This window comes from Tetrao urogallus, assembly GCF_951394365.1.
Source record: "Tetrao urogallus genome assembly, chromosome: 25".
Lineage (NCBI taxonomy): Eukaryota > Metazoa > Chordata > Aves > Galliformes > Phasianidae > Tetrao > Tetrao urogallus.
In genome coordinates this window covers 1,081,316-1,100,355 of record NC_136838.1, presented here as the reverse complement: position 1 = coordinate 1,100,355, position 19,040 = coordinate 1,081,316, and the positions used below count along the sequence as shown (strand labels likewise).

Genomic DNA, 19,040 nt, shown 5'->3' with positions numbered 1-19,040 from the left:
TACAGAAATCTTTTCACATTCCAGAGAAAGAATATTACCCACCCAATGCTAAACAGATGAGAAATGAGCATCCAAAAAAAAAAAACCACAGGGCAAACTTCTGGAAGACCCAGCCAAAGAGATGAATGCTGAAGTTTAACAGACAGACATTAAAGGAGAACCTTTTGGAATTCAACTCAACATGCCAACTGGAGACTCTTAATTTAAAATCATTGCCTCAGACTGGGACAAAATGCTGATGCTTTTGTAAATGATGCTTTAGACTCAAATGCTCTGAAAAGCATTTCTCCCATGCAATTTAGAAACGTGTTCCAGGATCCTAGAACACTTTTGTTTTCTTTCTCAGTTTTAACATGAAGTGTTTGAGGCATTAGGGGACTGCAATTTAAACGTAAAACACATTTTTTGGCTTTTTTTGGCTTTTGATAAAGCCAAATGTTCATATATAGAACAAATGGTACACAAATCTCATCATCTCCCCATAAAAGATGCATAAAAGACTCAATCACGTACACAAGAAAATGTCTAATTTCAGGAATATAAATTAAGACCACCTGCACCCCAAATAGTTTTACACTTACAAACTGTGTCCTCTGCAATGTCACTTAGCAAGAGGGGCAAAATAGACCACAGCCTCTTTCCAGAACCTGACAGGCCATGCTTCAGCTACTCCTGGGATGAAGACAAAACATTATTTGAGGCAGCTGATTGGTTACTAAGCAGCAAGTAGCTCTAAATCACAACCTACGATAGCACCGAGTGTTCCCTTGAGAATGAAAACATCAGACTTTTCTTCAGTTAGTGACCACAACTATGTTCCTTAAAATTCATCAGTTTGGGCTCTTGAGGTTTTACTTTTTTTTTTGCTGTTTTACTGTAACATTTTCCCCAATGAAAATAAGCAAGCTTAGTTTAACGTCACTCCCTGTTTGCTTATTTATCCGGCTCGAATTTCATTTCTAAAGCAAACATTCTTAATATCCTTATTCTACCAGGGGTGCTCTGTCACAAACACCTTCTTTTCAGAGACAATCCCTGGAGTTCATGGAGTGCTTAGCGAGCTTCTTGGAGCTCCATTCATCCTACCTTTTAAACTAGACTAGTAGCCAACACAGGTACCTGGAAGTAAAAAGAAAGAAGTTTAAGAGATGCATTTAATGCACCTTGGTAGTATAAATCCTTTCAGAGGCTGGCAATTTAACCACTCTCTGCATTTCCTGAATGTCAGCTTATACTAAAGCATTCCCTTGCATCAATGGCTTTGACAAGTAGAAAAAGTAAAAGGTGACAATAGGGAAAGTGCTAAAGTCCTCTTGTGTTTCTTTCAGCTAAGCATTGTAGCAGACTTGTTCAATGCTTTTCTTCCACGTTAACCTGCACTATGCTAAAGCAGCAAAAATAGCCACAAAGCACAGAGTACTGTGTAAATAAAGACTCGTAATACTACCCTGGTATAATTAAAATGGATCAGTCAAAGGCATTCACTAATAAAATGATAATTGAAATCCATACATCAGAACCCTTGTAGAGCACCATATTTCAAATATGTTTGAAGTATATAGCTGTACCAAAGCTGGAGGCAGAACATTCTTTGTTGGATTTGATGATCAGACTCCCACCGAGGTTCCTCAATGAACGTGAATACTACTGAACCAGTCTAAATACATACTGGTTTTACACGAACGTTTGTAAGGGAAAATACGGAGTTCCTATCAAATTGTTTATTCCAGCTGTTTTTGCTTGAGGTTTAGAGATTTACTTTCCAGGTCATCCTTGTGCCCAGCTGGTTCCTCACTCTTTGTGATAGAAACTTCTGACTGTTCCGTCTTTGTGTCGTTATCAGCTGGCTCCTCTGCAGCCAAGGTAGGGCTGTGCAGCTCCTTCACATGGAGGGTAGGGTTGGCCATTTCCTCTGTCTCCTGTTGAGAAGCTGGTACGTTGCTATCTTTAGGAAGCTGAGGGCAGTTGACAGAAGCTATCACCAAGGGAGGCTGAGGTAGGTCTTTCTGCAAACGGAAGATGACAGAGTGATGAAAAGCAGAAATTATTACTGCTATGAAGAGCAGAATGAACTATAGAGATATTAGAATTTGCAACAAACATATTCAACTCCAGCCAGGTGTCAGGTATGATCAAAATGGCCACACGAGGCGAAGACAGAAGGCACAACATCCCTTACCATTCTCCAGTGACAGACACGTGCATACAGTTATCCTGCCTTTGCCATTTAGGGTGCACAAGGGGATTTTTGTTCCAGGGGTTTGTCCAATAGCTTTTTAAAACTCACCAAACTTTTATTATTCACAATAAAAGTTTAGTTTTGAACCGCTGCTCGAACTCATGATTTCTAGTCTAAAATTCTAAGAATTTTGGTAAGGCTATGGGAGCAAGGTATTATTAGATGGCATAGTCCTAAAGAAGAAAACAACTTGCAGATGACTGTTTGGTTGAGTGTAAGCAAGTGAAATGCCTACAGGATTTGTAACCAGGAAATCTGCTCCTCCAAACAAGACCTGCAAGAACAAATGGATTGTGATTTTTTTTTTTTTAGGATTTTCCTTGTGAGGAAGAACTTATTTGCTAAGTTCCTCCTGGGTGTCCTGCTATTACAGGTTTATAAGGGATTGCCTTTCATTTATTTGATTGTAATCTTTGGGTGATGTTAACAGCAGTAGTTTTAATCCCTTATTCTTGGTTTATCAGTTGTGACAGATTTCCTGCAGGCCCTACCCAGCTAACTGCATACTACTTGGCTTTCTGTAATAATAAGAAATGCAATTTGCTGGTTCAAGCAGTTCCATCACATTTGTGTTCTTACTGAAGGACTCTAAAACAACGATTTTAAATAATTTTAAAACAATTTAAAGAATTTTAAAAGAATTTAAAACAAGAACATTACTGTCTGTACAATGTCAGGAACTGTAAGCAATCTACAATGACCAAAGAGATGGCTTGTACCAATTAACAGAAATAAAGAATTAAAGTCTGGAAAAGATGAAAGAAACAGAATCTGTAGCTGGATGATTCCTCACTGAAATCAGCCGTGCTCTGTTGATTACTCAGGAACAAGCAGACAGCACTTTGGCACTTCTGCATTCTCTGGTTTTGATCACTTTTACTATCAGTGCATGGCAACCAGCAACTTTTCCAACACATTCTGGATGCTCACTAATTTTTTCAATAATTAAATCAGTTCTCTAGAGGAAGGCTGTGCAGGTTATAAAAGAAAATAATTGAGGAACAAAATAAATCTCACTGGGAGAGAACCTCCAGCTAGATAGATTCTTCACTTCAGGGTTAATTCATCACAATCTATAGTCATGCCTCATAATAGAAATCATTCCATTCAGAATCAAATGAGTTTCATTCATACCACAGAGAAACATCACATGATGATTCAGTGTACTTAACTAGATCATTATAAGCAGTAGACTAGGAAAAAATAGGAAGATAAATATTTTTTAAGGAGCTACTTACCAAAATGGCAATGATACTTTCAACAAAGATCAAACCAGTAAAACTGTGGCAGAATGAAGGATAGACAGGGTTCTACTTTACTTTTCACTAGTCAGTTTAAGTGGCCATAAACATTAAAGAAAGAAAATGAAAACATTACCTAGGGAAAAAAAGTGCATTAAAAAAAAAAAAGTAAAAATATTTGGCTTTGGTGGATAATACTACAATATTTTACTCAACTTTAATTCTAGTTAGGTTTTTATAATATTAGTATTTCTTGAAGACACTCATATCAAACTGGTATTCACCGCAAACCCGCTGCCCGTCCAGAACATTGCAAGCTCCTTTCTCCAAAGAGCCACAGCAAAGCTGGTGATTAGAGTGCAGGGTACCAAGTAGAGCAGAGCTGGCTGACCCATCTGCATCAGCGCCAAGGCGACAAAGGTCACAAGAAGGCCTATGCCATACGCTGGAAGGAAACAGAACCAGCAAAAAAGAAGTTATTGGGGCATAGCTTGACACAAGAGCAACTAAATAATTTGCTAAATAAGCATTCTTATAGGATTCTTTATCCATGTAATATGTAAAGCAACTTTTTAAAACATGAGCACAGTGTATACATTATAAATTTGGAACAGTACTGTGAGATACTGCTGTCCTTCTGTTGACAGTCCGATGTTGTGAGAGTACTGTGATTGGCCTTATACACACTGTGCAATTCGATTGGCCTTATACACACTGTGCAATTCAAAAAACTACCTTAAGCACTTTCAGAGCAGGAAAATAAAATATTTTGTTTCTCTTATTGTATTTATGAGCCCCAATACAGATGGTTATTTTGACTGTTATAATACATGCTCCTTGTTTGGATGGTCTTTGGCTGTTTCTCACTAATAACAATGCCAGCTATATCATTAATTATTTTCCCTTTAAGTACTGCAAGCATTCTGCAGAATATAAGCACAGCAAAAGCATTTATATGGCAATATTTGGTAATATTTTCAATTACATTTTCAGAGCCAACTGACTTTTGTTCAGAAGCCAAATGATTGGAACACTCAGTAATAGTTTTATCCAGTTATTCAAAATAAATGTAGATTAGGGAGCGTTCCTTGTATTCAATTGAAGTCTTTCTTTCTGTGACTTACATTCATTCCCTCATATATTATCTCTTCCCTATACAGTTACAGAGACTGCACTCAGACTACTCTTGCATTCTCACAGTAGATAACTGTGGACAACAAAAGAATCTTCTCTCCTTTGCCTTTTCTTCTTTGAGTGCCATGTGCTTCAGCATGCAGCCACTGGATTTACTCCAGCATGGCAAAGTCTCTCAAAGGATCCCAAGCCAGACAGTGTTCTAGACTCAGTCTTAAGAGCCAAACTGAGGGAACAATCATTTCTCCCATCCTGCTGATCCTAATTTTGTTAATACAGTGTAGCATGTGGGTAGTTCCCATTCCTGCAATAACAATGTCAACTCTTCATTAATGCAGAAATTGATAGAAAAAAACCCACTGAAATAAAAGAATTTTTCTATCCTTGCTTTGAGTCTCCTAAGAACCTAGCTATTTTTACAAGGATTTCTAAAGCAGAATATTGGCAGAAAACTTTGAGGAAATTAAGTGTTGGCTGGCATGAATACAGATTCCTGGTGTCTTTGCAATAAAGTCAGATTGCATTTTGCAGTCACTTGGAAGTCCACAACATGCAACTCTGGATTCTACAAACTAAACTTTGAAACCAATTTAGAACCAATTTGAAGGTATTACATCATTATAAAGTAATTCATTATGCCATCAAGTCATGGAACACACAAAAAGTAAAGAACAAAGTCAAAATAAAATATCCTTGAACCTGAACTTCCATAGCAAGAAATGTAAGGACTGATTAATCAAAAAATCTGGAATGATTAACTAAGCATGTATAACAATGCATACTACGTGTCAAAATATCAGTGTTAAACATACCTATTGTGCAGGCTACAAAATATACTCTGGATGATTGCACCTGAATATCAAATCTATGGCAATAGGCCACCAGTAAACCTAGGAAAGAAAAGAACAATTATAACATGTTTTCAACCCATCCACATATTAAGATAAACGAAAACATCAAACAATCTCAGAACTTTTAAGATAGTTTTCAATACTTCTGTACTCCCATGTTTAAGAGCTATGACAGAATCATTCAGGAAACTGCACAGCTTACAGGCAGTTGCACAGCCAAAGCAATCTAATAGCAACGTTAACGTCTACAGACACTGAGATCCTGGAGGACCAGGTTTGAATGAATAGCACTTGTTACATATTGTGAAATATCTCTCTCCCAACTAACTGAAGCTCCATACATGAAGATCAATACAAGAAATATAACCTCCAGTGGTGGTATAAGGTCGTTAGACATGATAATCTAAAAGCAACAATTTTAAGTGTAAGATTGGGTTGGGGGAGGGAGGAAAGCACGAACAGCTGAAGCTTCCCAACACAAGAAAACTGACAAATAATTTGTCAGAAGTCTGAAAGCCAGAATACACATTTTTTTCAGCTACAATAGGTAGCACTTTAGGTAGGCATTAGGTGTACTTGCAGATACTGTCTGATGCCATATGGAGAGGTGTGGTGGTAGCACTGGATGCTGTGTGATTAGTAATTACTAAGTTTTGAGTGGTCAGGTATGTGCCACCCCAAATCATGGGCAAATGAACAAGTAGATTCCTCATCATCACACCATTAAAAATGTCTATATCAAAACACCATTTGGTGGAATTAACTCTTCAAATTTCTCTGCATTTCTCTACTTCGCCAAGTGAGCAACTGAACATAAAATTAAAACGCATTTTCCTACTGAAAAGAAGTGCAGGAAAAAAAAAAGCATACTTCAAAGTTTACCAAGTTTACACAAGTCAAAACAAGCTTTCTGTTTGAAGTGGAAGAAGAGGACAAACTAATTTGACAGTGCAGCAGGTACAATTCTTAACACAGCAAAGAAGAAATACCTGGAACTAAAATGTCTCCAAATCCTAGGAGAGAAAAAGGTCTGTCACACAGAGCCAGTGGGGAGGAGTTCAGTCGTGGGACCTTCAGGACCATTGGGAGCTTAGAATGGAAGAGACATAAACCCTGTGAAAAACTTTTCTCTATATACTGACACCAGATCCCGTTGTGCTGGAACTGAAGACTACAGATAGAGCAAATGTATACTCATACATATATATTTACATTATAGATCCTTATGTTAGGTATATTTTGTTAACATTGCTGACAGCAAACAAACTGTAGTTGAGTTTACAGAATCACAGAATCACACAGAATCACAGAATCACCCGAGTTGGAAGGGACCTCAAGGATCATGTAGTTCCAACCCCCCTGCCTAGCAGGGCCACCAAACATACACATTTAGATCAGGTTGCCCAGGACCCCGTCCAACCTGGCCTTGAACACGTCCAAGGACGGGGCATCCACAACCTCCCTGGGCAGCCCGTTCCAGGGCCTAACCACTCTCCTTGTAAAGAAAGAGTTTAGATGTGGTGCTAAGGGACATGGCTTGGTGGGAAATACTGGTGGTAGGTGGATGGTTGGATGGAAGACTCTGGAGGCCTTTTCCAACCTTGGTGTCTCTATGATTCTATGACATGAGAGCAATGAAATATTTAAATTCTCAGTAAGAAAGACATCTCACAACTCTGTATATTAATTTAAAAGTCCTCAAATGCAGTAGGGTATGAACTCTGCTTTAACTGTAGAAAAACTGAGGTTAGCTGCCACATGCGTAAGAAACAGTTTTAGATTTGGTTCTACTGGATGCAATGAAAGTATCAGAAGTGCAAAGATTTTTGAATCACTATAAAAGGTCATTTTTCCCATTCCCATTTCCCACTTCAAAGACTTATTTTTGTGTGTGTTTTTTCTGTTTCTGCTTAAGATATAATTTGCAGAGCTGAGGCACAGTACGGCAAGGCCCAGGGCAAACATATATATTCTAATATATAACATCAAAGACTATTTACTTTGCTTACTTTAATGCCAAAGTAATTGTATCTAATTATACTATAATGGCACAGAACTGCTGATTTTTTACTTCACTTTTCTGTCTCCAGTTTAAGTTTCCCCCCTTTGCCTCGCCTCAGCTTTTCATAAAACTGTTATCAAAACGGGGCTGGCTGGAGAGAAAGAAAGAGACAAACACCATATGAATTGAAATGCTTCAGGTAAAAAATGGACATACTTCATTAGGAGTTGGTCCTATTTACAGATAGGGGCTCACGTTTTTGTGAAACCAAGTTAATCAGTTTCCTTCTTTTAAAAGCAAGATACAAGACCAAACCTATCATGGTGAGTCACTTAAGTCTGTTTTGTTTCATTTCTATTGCAGATTTCCAGAGAGCTCTAACGTGCTTGTTTCCATGCAAAATTCTTTTTGGAGTGGCATTTCCATTTTGGATCTGTGGTCTTTGAGTTTTACAGAAGATGAAATCTTAAAAGCTGGAACATAATGCTTTATTTTCAGACTACATACAATACCTTCTCATGAGTGGCAGAATCAGATGGGCCTGCAGCCACTTCCACCATTATACTCTCCCCAGTCTAGAAAAAAAAAGGCAAAGCTGTAAATGAGCACATCACTCAGCAGTCCAGGGGTTATTTAGGAACACAGATAAATAGGCCATTGCTTTGCTCTATGAGCAGCAGGCATGAGAAAAATATTTCACTTACCTTTGTTAGAAATGGTGTGATAAATACAAAGAATACATCATAGACAAAAAGAACGAGGAGGAGCAAGGTACAACCCTGGAGAAAGAGACAAAATACTTGGTGTACAGTTATACTCTATGCATTAGCAGATAGCAGAGAATAATCAGCAACTCAAGAGCAAAATGTGAATTCCCAAGTATTTTAAAAACAGAAGAATCTCACCATATGTGCAGCTAATAAAAGAAAATTACATGTTAGTCCCTTAAATTCCTGATGTTGTAGAATTTGGAAATACTCTTTTAATACTTTAGGAAACAGTGAAAAGTTCTGCATTTTCTACATAAAGTTTAAAGCAGTATTTAGATTTCCTTGGCCAGTGTACATGGGAAAAAATTTACAGGTGAAGATGACTTGGAACAGAGTTTGAAAGAGCTGCCTGAGAAACAACTAAATGCTAGTGCTAATTTTTATTTTAGAGTGCTGAATACGTTCTGGAAGACTTGGAAGGAGCCAGAATGTTGCACCCACGATACGTGTTATTCTGGGGGAAAAGAAACACCAAACCAAACCAGGGGCTGTAAGCTACTCTACTTTGATTTGCAGCAAAATAGACGTAGTGAAGGACTGAAAAGTCACAGCTGACAGATCTCCACAAACAGCAAAACTTATGAGGGAATCACATTTAATGACATCTGCATGACCTGGAGCTTCAGCACGGATTTTTAATAAAACCTAAAACATGAAATCACCACTTTATGGAAGGTAAGTTTATGGGTTCAGTGCAGTTGATAAGTAAACCAACCGATTCCAGTGTTTCTGGAAGACTATGCCTAGCTCTATGGTACATTATTTTATTTAGGAAGGATGCTGATGAATCAGGGAGTTTAAAAGAAGGGAGCGTGATTAAATTACTGAAAAACCCATAACCAGCAAAATTCAAGATCCAGAAGTTACTTGAAGCATATACCAGACTCATTATTTTTCTTCATTAAGCTTCACAGAGAAAAGGACACCTTGAGTGTGAGCTGCTGGTCTTTTTACCTTCACTTCCCTGCTTTCTGACAATCTAAACACACTAAAATCTCTGAATACTCCACTGTAAGTGACTCCTCAGTTCAACTATACAGGAAAACCTCCTCTTTTAATATCTGTTTAATATCCATACCTTAAATGTAGGCAGGCGAATTGTTTTCAGCATGTAAAGACAGAAAGCAATTCCTAAAGCATCTTGCAGAACCCAGGCCCATCTAAAGGAAAAGCAAAAAGTTAAATTTTTGCAGGAAACTATAGGACAAATAGATCAAGTCTTGTTCTCACTAGGCACCTGCTTGGGACAACGAACAAAAAACCACTTCTTTCAAATCAACATCGCAGTTAACATGGATTCACCGATGGAAAATTGTGTTAACCAACCTGATAACCCTAAAATGAAATGACTAGCTGCTTTGATGAGCAGTGGATATTGTTTATCTAGAATTCAGGGTTTTCAGTGTCTTCCACAGTGTCTTCCATCAGATTCATACAGAAAGATGTTGATACACAGGCTGGACGAGCAGATAGTGAGACAGGCTGATGACGGGCTGAAAGGTTAGCTCAGAGCGTGCTGATTCAGTGACACAAAGACTAGTTGGAGTCTGGTATCTAGCAGTGTACCTCAATGGTCCATTTGGGGTCCAATGCTGTTTAACATCAATATCAATATTCTGGATGATGGGCAAAGTGTACCCTCAAGCAAGTTTGTAGATGACACACAACTGGGAGAAGCAGCTGCTATTGCTGGAAGGTTGTACTGTCATCCAGGGTAATTTAAAAGGCTGAAGAAACAGGCTGAAAGGAAACCTACAAAGTTCAACAAGACAAAATACAAAGCCCTACAACTGTGGAAGAACAACCCGCTGCACCAGTACCTGCTGGGGGCTGAGCATCTGGAAAGCAACATGGCACAAAAGGGCCCAGTGGTCACCAAGTTAAACGTGAACCTGAGATGTGACCTTATGGCAAAGGTGAATAAAGGTATTCTGGGCTGTACTAGCAGGCTGAAGGAGGTGATCCTTCTCCTCTGTTCAGTACTGGTGTGGCCCAGCTGGAGTATGCTTTCCTGTTCTGGGCTACTCAATACAAGACAGAGATAGAGCTACTAGAGAGAGTCCAACAAAGGGTCAGAGAGATGGTGAAGGGACTGAAATATCTCTCCTGTGAAGAAAGGCTGAGAGAAACAGGACTGTTTAGTCTAGAAAAATGAAGGCTACAGGGGGTAGGGAGGGAGGTGGAAATTTTATGAATGCACATAAATATCTGATGGGAGGGTGGAAAGATGATGAGGCCAGGCTCTTTTCAGTGGCAGGACATGAGGGAGCAAGCACAAACTGGAACATAGGAGATTCCCTCTAAAAACTTTGTACCATAGAGTTGACTGAACACTGGCACAGGCTGACCAGAGAAACTGTGGAATCTCCCTCCTTGAAGATATTCAGACGTCAACTGGACGCTGTCCTGGGCAACAGCGCCAGGCTGATCTGCTTGAGCAGCTTTGGCTGAACCACATGATTTCCAAAGATGTCTTCCAAATGGAATCATTCTGTAATTCTGCAATTGTTTTTGTCCAAGCTATGTATATTTTAATCTGTCATCTAAGATGTAGGCAGAAATTTATTCTTTAAGTTCTTGGTTGTAAGACTAAGATTTTAGAACAAGTCGTATTTTGTACTCTGTGATTTGGTTTAGACAAGTTAATTGTTTTTATCCTCTTTACTATTGAATCTATTACAATATCTGTTACAATACCACATGCACCAGGTTAGTGGATGACCAGTTGGAGTGAAGCTCTGCAGAGAAGGACCTGGGTATCCTGGTGGACTACAGGTTGGCCATGAACCAGCAGCGTACCTGCATGGGTAAGAAGGCTAATGATATCCTGAGATGCATGAAAATGAGCATGGCCAGCAGGGAGAGGGAGGTGATCCTCCTCCTCCTCTACTCTGCCCTGGTGAGGCCACATTTAGAATACTGTGTCCAGTTCTGGGCTCCTCAGTGCAAAAACAGATAGGGATCTCTTGCAAGGAGTCCAGCAGAGGGCCACAAGATGATAAAGGGCCTGGAGCATCTCCTGTATGAGGAAAGGCTGAGTAACTTTGGTGTGTGCAGCCTGGGAAAAAGAAGGCTGAGGAGAGATCTCAAATGTTTATAAATGTCTGAAGGGAGGTGGGAGGCAGATGGGTGAGGTCGGGCTCTTCTTGGTAGTGCATGCCAACAAGACAAGGAGTAATGGCCTAAAACTTGAACACAGAAGTGCCATACAAACATGCAGAAGAATTTATTACAGTAAGGGTGACAGAGCACAGGCTGCCCAGAGAGGTGGTGGTCTCCTATGGAGATATTCAAGACCCATCTGGACACCGACCTGTGTGACCTACTGTAGGGTGACTGCTTAGCATAGCAGTTGGCCATACATCTTTGTATGCCAGTCTTTCAGGAGGCAAGTTGAAACTGACATACTCTTCAAAGGGAACAAAGTGTGAATCATCCACAGAAAGAGTCACAAATCCTTTCAGAGGCTGCTAAAATCTGTTCATTGGGTGAAATACTGCTGAAAGCCTCCTGTCTAGGAACCTCAGGGAAGGGAAGAATGTCAGAACAAATAGGAATAAATTTTTAACTAGTGGTCACCAATACAGAGAGACTGAATTGCAACCTTGCTGTCAAAATATTTGTGTGAAATGGTAGGTACTAAAAAATAAAACATGAAGCATCTCTTTCAGGCACTGGTATAAATAAGGAATAAAGTTGCAGGAAGAAGGATGTGCATTTAAAGTGGACAGTAACTCGCTTGCTAGAAGTTCTGCAGAACTAGTGGATTTTAATATCCACTAGACAAAAAGTGAGAGGAAAAGGTCAGTTTCCTAAGCAACATCCCAGGCGAAAACAAACCAGTGCCTGACCATGCAATGGGAGGAAGTCCTCACAGATAGCTGTACTGCAATACTGAAGTACAGCCATCCATTTGTACCCTCAGTGCTGGGCTTTGATCCTCTTCATGAAGGACACAAAGGATCTGGCAAAGATTTTTGGCTCTCAAAGTGTGACAAAACAGCTGATGAAGCGCTCATTAGTGAGTGCTGTATACTGAAAATGGGGTAAGGAGTGTTCCCAGTTATTTCCCCTCATGGAATTCTCTGAGCCTGTATGGAAGAGGTCAACATAACCACGAGTACCAAAATAGGAAGCCCTCAGGTCCTTTGCCTCATGTATAAATGTACAGGCCTTGAATGCTGAGGGACATCTACAGCTTGGGCTATTTGTTGATTGTATTTGCAAGTTAAGTCTATAAGAACTAAAGCTCTTTCCTTTAATCTTGGTCACTAGGATAAAACTGAAGTAGGATTTGAGTTACAAAACACTAGGGTTTCCTTGCAACTGCTGGAGTATCACAGCAATATTGCCCAAAGTTCCTTTCAGCTGTCTGGTACAAGTAAACAATTCTCTAAAGATCTGAGAATCGACATAGCTCTTCTCTCAGAATAATGCTGAGGAGATCACCACCTGCAGAAATAAATTATACAACTTGTGTTCAAAGTTCTACATCATTTCTATAAAGCAATCTGAAGCCACTGAGATCAGAGTATTGACTGGGACTCCAGTCCAAATTAAGCCTGAATTTTCTGGGTTTCAGGTTTAACAAGGGAAAGTTTTCTGTAGCTTAGACCAACCAGGCAAAGATAAAGCACAGTAAGAACAGCTATGGATTTCTGTCCAAGTTTCTAGTTTCCTTACTGTAATGCCTAAATTTTAGGATAGGAGTCTGCTTCTACAGATGTCAGTAACTTATCGCATCATGCAGACTACAGTCTTGTATAGAAACTAAAATATACACTTACTGATCTTCATTTCTGAAGACTCCCCAGACTACACTGACAGAGATACAGAACACAGCTAACAACAACATCCGGACCTGTGGACGCTTGTGGAAATAAGGCAAGTTGTTGTCTGGGATTCTGCAAGTGAAACACAAACAGGTACAGTTATCTGTGCAGTTACTCTGCTTCTTCAAAAACATTTTCATACATGAAACTACCTTGTAAATCCCTTACCCACCCTACAACATAAAAATGTACCTTTGCCTACAAAAAAAAAATTCAAGTTGCAACATACCTACACTTTCCCAATGGGAATCTTCTTACAAAGGGAGACAGACAACTGTAAAGGCCAATTGAGGCAGCCAGGCAGAATATTCCTATGATAACATAGACTGAAAAATAAAAAAAGGTAAGTCCAAGAAGGTAAGAGATCCTTTTTTCCAATCAAAAAGCCTGAATGAGAAATGAGTCTTAAATGTCATGTGTGAAAATTAAATTCAGATACAGAAATTTCATACAGTTGTTGATTAGATTTATGCCCTTTAAATATCCAACTCCATCACATTTTACACTGGTGTACTTCACGCAATAGCTACTTGAACAAGTTAAAAGCTCTTTGCTACTATTCTTTAAGTACACCATTAAATCATAAGCCGAAGAGGCAATTTGTGGTGAAGTACTCATCTTCTCACTATGAGTTCATAGGAATTTCATAAGGGGACTCTTAAAACCACTCAATAACAAAACGAATTAATGCTGATGGGATACATCTTTCACAGCTTCCTCAGAAAAGTGTCAATATCTCGTGACTCTTCAACTTGATCAAAAAGGCAATCAACAGAAGCTTACCACACTCATAAAGGTAAAACCTCAAACTGGGTAAGAATAGAAAGGAGAGTAGAGGCTTGGTAAACTCTGACAAAAAACAAAGATTTAACGACTTACACCTCTTATACACATAAAAGGCTTTAACAATTGAAAGAATTACTGTGATCACCTAATCCAACCTCATTACAGCTTACCTGCAGAGTTTTCTTATAGGGTTTTAAATTGCACTGAGAACAAATGGCAGAGGACAATTGTTTCATAATCAGTTCTACCTTAAAAATGTTCTTTAAGCAAAAGCAGCCCAGTGGTATTGAAGATATGTCAACAAAAATGCAACTTTAAAAGTACCTAAGTGGTCATAGAAGAAATAAAGGAGGACCAGCATTGAGCAGCACATCACTACAAACACACAGATCATTATTGGAGTCACATCAACTGTTTCATCATCATGTTTCTCCGCCCCATCATCACGTTTATGCTTCATGTATCGCCTGAAAGAGGAATAGAATTACAGTCAGACCATTACCTCTGCAACAAAATAAAGGGCACTGCATCTTCAGTGAGTTACATGAGGTGGGGAATGATGACACTACACCAATATCTGTATTTCCACTCAGGTTGTCACTGAATTATTGTATAAGGAGTACTATTTTTCATTAACTAACAACTCTGAATACTGAAAATCACTACAGAATCAGCTTGTGCAAAGCAAATGTTGGAAATGTGCAGCATAGATCTCCTCCTCCCCATCTACTTGTGAAAAGTAGCCACAAAGTTTCAGTAAAACGTCCAAAATGAACATGGTGTTAACCATCGATCTGTCTGTTTTACACTAGCCCAGCAAAATACATTTCTACAATTTTCACAAAAGATCTTTGAAGATGAATCTTTGAAAAGCCCAAACAGGAAATAGATTCCAACCCAATTTTCCTTCTGAGGTTTTTCAAGTGTATGGTTGGTTTTTTTTTGTTTTTTTTTAAAGGGTAAAGCATTAAGGCATTGTCCGTGAATATTACACATCAGGCTTAAGGGCTCTTAGACATCATGCTAACATCTTCCTAACTCCAGTCGCAGAGTCTCTAACCCTCATCAGCACAGCTACCATCCACCACCATGGTTCCCCCCTACCCCAGGCAAAAACACAAGAAGAAAACTGGCACATTACTTTCCCAGTACTCACTTTTTCACATCTCTGCTTCCTGCCCAGTAGCCTCCAATTGCCACAGTCCCCACAGCCATGACAAATATAATGACCATGTTGTAATCAAGCACAGGCTCATTTGGTGCATACATTGCTCCCTTCACTGACCTCCCAAAACTCTGCAGAGGCAAGAACAAATGGAGGAACTTGGGAATCACACTTTAGTAAGAACCACCCTGCTCTTTAAATCTCTCAATTTTGCTTTTTGTATTACTTTTCCTTAGTAAAAGATATTTAAACAGAAACAGAGCTAGGTGTCAGGGGCAGGGCAAAGCCAAAAGCATTCAAAGGACACTACTAACTTAGGACTATTCCAAAGCCTGGCTCCCTGAAAGAGATATTCAGCATGGACAGTGGATCCTCAGCAGCAACTGTTCTTCTCCCCTTTCTATGCTGTACTAACTGCACTGAACTAACAAATTCCTTAGTGCATGATATGAACAAGTGCTTTGCAATGAAGTCCTGGCCGAATTACTTTTAAAAGTGGACTTACTATTATAGACTACTGTTGTTTGAAAGGCATGTATCATTGAACTTCTAATATCCACATCTTCATTAGGATCTGGTCCTCAGCACCAGTGACCTGGTTACAAGGTGCCCACAATTCCAGCAGTCAGGGCAGCAGCTTTTTCAGAACTTGCAGGGAGTTTTCAAAACTGTCTGGTGATGAAACTCTTACCTCTAACAGGAGTATTTTAATTTGAATATCTGACACACCTTTGGACACTATCCAGAATAACACCCTTACTCTTGGTCCACCAAAAACAGAAGTGGCATCAAGGTGGGTTTTATTTTTTTTAGAAAGTATCTTACTGCCCATAAAAATAACTGACTCATATAAAAAGGATATTTTACCTAAAATCACTACTTTGCCATATTGAATCCCCTTTGACAAGGGCTCCCCAGCCCTTACATAACCCGCACTATAGACTTCAAAAAAGCCACCTTAGCAAAGGTTCAGTTATTTAGTTTCCAATCAGCAAACTCAGAAAGGGACAGACACTTTAGCAGTCTGCTGTGATAAAACAAGGGGAAATGACTTCAAGCTTAAACAGGGAGATTTAGGTTGGATATAAAGAAGAAGCATTTTACAGTGAGGTGGTGAGGCACTGGCAGAGGTTGCCCAGAGCTGTAATGGATGCTCTGTCCTTGGAGACATTCAAGGCAAGTCTGGATCAGGCCCTGGGCACCATGATCCAGCTGTGCTGTCCCTATTCATTGCAAGGGACTTTGACTAGATGACCTTTAAAGGTCCCTTCCAACTCTAAGGATTCTATGATTATATAATGAAGCTTTATTGCAAGTACTTCAAAGCTCTGCTGTTTGTAGTATTTATGTCCAGAACTAGGCTCCCTTTTTATTCTTAAGATGAGAAACAGCCTCCTAAGACAACAGCATTTCTAAAAAATAGAATGTAACTGTATTTTTTAGTATAATTCTTTACAGATCCAGAGCTCCTAATATGAGCTACACATTCTGTTGACCAATGAACAATTCAAAATAGTTTAAATCAGAATATCAAGCTTACCTTGACAATATCTAACATATCAGAATAGCTCAGCAGAGCAACGGGAATATCAATCTCTTCATATTGGCTCCTGTTACCCCCTGGAGGGACCTAAAGGACAGATCAAAACAGGCAAAAAAGAATTTATTTCTGCAAAAGCCTTCTATTCTTTCAAAAGAGTTCAAGTCTTATTTTCTGTTAATCTAAAAAATATTATGAAAAGGAACACAATGTACAATAACCTAAAGTTACCTTTACACAGGCAAACCACCAAAAAATTAATCCAAAACACAATTCAAAACAGGAAAAATACTGCTACTATCGGAGCCTTAAACCAACTTCAAAACTGCCTAAGCATAACACTTTTATTTGCCCAGCATATACCCCTCTAACACTCCAATGCAGACACAAGTGTGGAAAAAAAGAACCAAGAAACACACACACATACACACAAAACAAAACAAAAAAAACCCAACAAACCAGAAAGCATCTTCTCTTCTTGGTTCCATACTGAGCAGAATCTCATCTTAAGAATCATGTTATTTAATTTCACTGGTGTCTGTATTCTCCCTTTTACACGTACACAAAATGATCCCTGAAACTGCTGGGACAAGTGCAAAACAGATTCACACAATCTTTCAAAGTGATAAGGTTTCTGAGCCCAGTAGACTTTTCATCGCAGATGTTTCAGAGAAGCTAGATGAATTTGTAGACAATATACAGGAAGAGGTTAAATCACACCATAACATTTTAATGAGCATCCCATAAAACCTTTGATGTGTAACTGGTTAACAGCCCACGATGTACATCCCTAAGTCACAGCGTCAGAAAACAGAAGGATTGTCCCATTCAAATAAAAGAATTGAGAGTAGATGGTGAGAACTAAACTACCGAACCAGAGAACTGCCAAGGTTGGAAGTGGTGCCTGATGTTGGCCTACTCCAATTCTGCTTTAAGAATGAAGACCAGTCTTTCACCTAAGTTAAAATATCAAAGTTAAGTGGTCAACAGATTTAAACCCAGCCGATGGCCAGTTACAAGAGGTGCAGCCCAGGGCTCAGTAGTGGGGCCACTCCTACTTAACATCTTCATCAACAACCTCGATGAGGGGATTAAGTGCACCCTCAGTAAGTTTGCAGATGACGCCAAGTTGATCAGCTGGATGGCAGAAAGGCAGTACAGAGAGACCTGGACAGACTGGAGCGAAGGTCCAAGATCAACTGCATGAGTTCCAATAGGGCCAAGTGTCAGGTCCCAAATTTTGGTCAAACCCCAGACAACCCATACAGCCTTGGGGAGGAGTGGCTGCAAAGCTGCGAACCATGGTGTGCAGCGCAGAAGGGCTCATTTCACGAGTGACAGGATGAGGGGAAATGGCTCAGGTTGCACCAGGGGAGGTTTAGGTTGGATATCAGAACAAACTTCTTTACAGAAAGCATTGTTAAGCACTTGAATGGGCTCCCCAGGGAGGTGTGGGTGAGGCAACAGCCCTGGATGTGTTTAAAAACCGTCTGGATGTGGTGCCCAGGAACATGATTTAGTGATGAACTGTTAAAGTTAAAGTAGCATAGTTAGGCTGACGGTATGGAGCGTCCAGGTCCTGGAAAGTCACTATTCAATCTCTTCAGAGCCTTCTCTTCTCCAGACTGAAGAGCCCCAGCTCTCAGCCTGTCCTCACAGCAGAAGGTGCTCCAGCCCTCCAATCATCCTCGTAGCCCTCAGCTGGACCCACACCATGTCCTTCTTGTGCTGGAGCTGCAGAACTGAATGCAGTAAGCCAGGTGGGGTCTCACAAGAGCAGAGCAGGAGGGGCAGGATCACCTCCCTTGTTCTGCTGGCACGAAGAGGAGTGTCTCTTCATGCAGCCCACAATCTGGTTGGCCTTCTGGACTGTGAGCGCACTCTGATGGCTCTCACTGAGTCTTTCACCCACCAACACCCCAAATCCTTCTCCTCAGGGCTGCTCTCAAGTCATTCTCCACCCAACCTGTATCTGTGCTTCCCATTGCCCCAACCCAGGTGCAGGACCTTGCTCTTGGTCTTGTTGAACTCCAGGAGCTTGGCATGGACCCACCTCTCCAGCCTGCCCAGCTACCACAGGATGGCATCCCTCCCCTCAGGCATGTCAATTCTCCATGCTTCCATGGCTGGGCATTCCATGATGACCAAGTGTTTTGAGGAACTTCTCTTCTCCTTTGTGGCCACCTTCTTGACTACTCCGCTCCACATTTTTATTCTCAGAAATCCTCCTAAAAGCCCTTGCAAGAAAGTTTTTTTACTGCAAGCTGAATGATGTGAGCTGCTGGCTGCTTTGGGATTAGCACAACCCATCACACGGGAACACAACAAAAAGTCAACAGAACTACAACTGGCAGTCAAAGAAACATGAAAAACACACAACAGGGCCTTGTAGAGGGGGGAACAGAGGATGCCAGAGTGTGGCATACACACAGGGCCAAACTCAGACCCAGGTAAGGGAAGAAGGGTCACAGAGACAGCAG

The 19,040-nt window shown here is 40.1% G+C and overlaps 1 protein-coding gene across 1 annotated transcript in view; it reads right to left on the bottom strand.

Annotated features, from left to right (window-relative positions):
• Positions 1-1,721: 1,721 nt before the first annotated feature.
• SPPL2B (signal peptide peptidase like 2B) overlaps positions 1,722-19,040 on the bottom strand; it is a gene marked incomplete at both ends in the record, with an annotated part of 29,295 nt that continues 11,976 nt past the window's right edge. Inside the window, 12 exons of the mRNA XM_079546940.1 lie at positions 1,722-2,006; positions 3,765-3,925; positions 5,427-5,504; positions 6,455-6,554; positions 7,980-8,042; positions 8,172-8,246; positions 9,316-9,397; positions 13,025-13,141; positions 13,299-13,395; positions 14,180-14,322; positions 15,012-15,151; positions 16,561-16,650. Coding sequence (XP_079403066.1) covers positions 1,722-2,006; positions 3,765-3,925; positions 5,427-5,504; positions 6,455-6,554; positions 7,980-8,042; positions 8,172-8,246; positions 9,316-9,397; positions 13,025-13,141; positions 13,299-13,395; positions 14,180-14,322; positions 15,012-15,151; positions 16,561-16,650 — 1,431 coding nt within the window. The remainder of the gene's footprint in view (positions 2,007-3,764; positions 3,926-5,426; positions 5,505-6,454; positions 6,555-7,979; positions 8,043-8,171; positions 8,247-9,315; positions 9,398-13,024; positions 13,142-13,298; positions 13,396-14,179; positions 14,323-15,011; positions 15,152-16,560; positions 16,651-19,040) is intronic.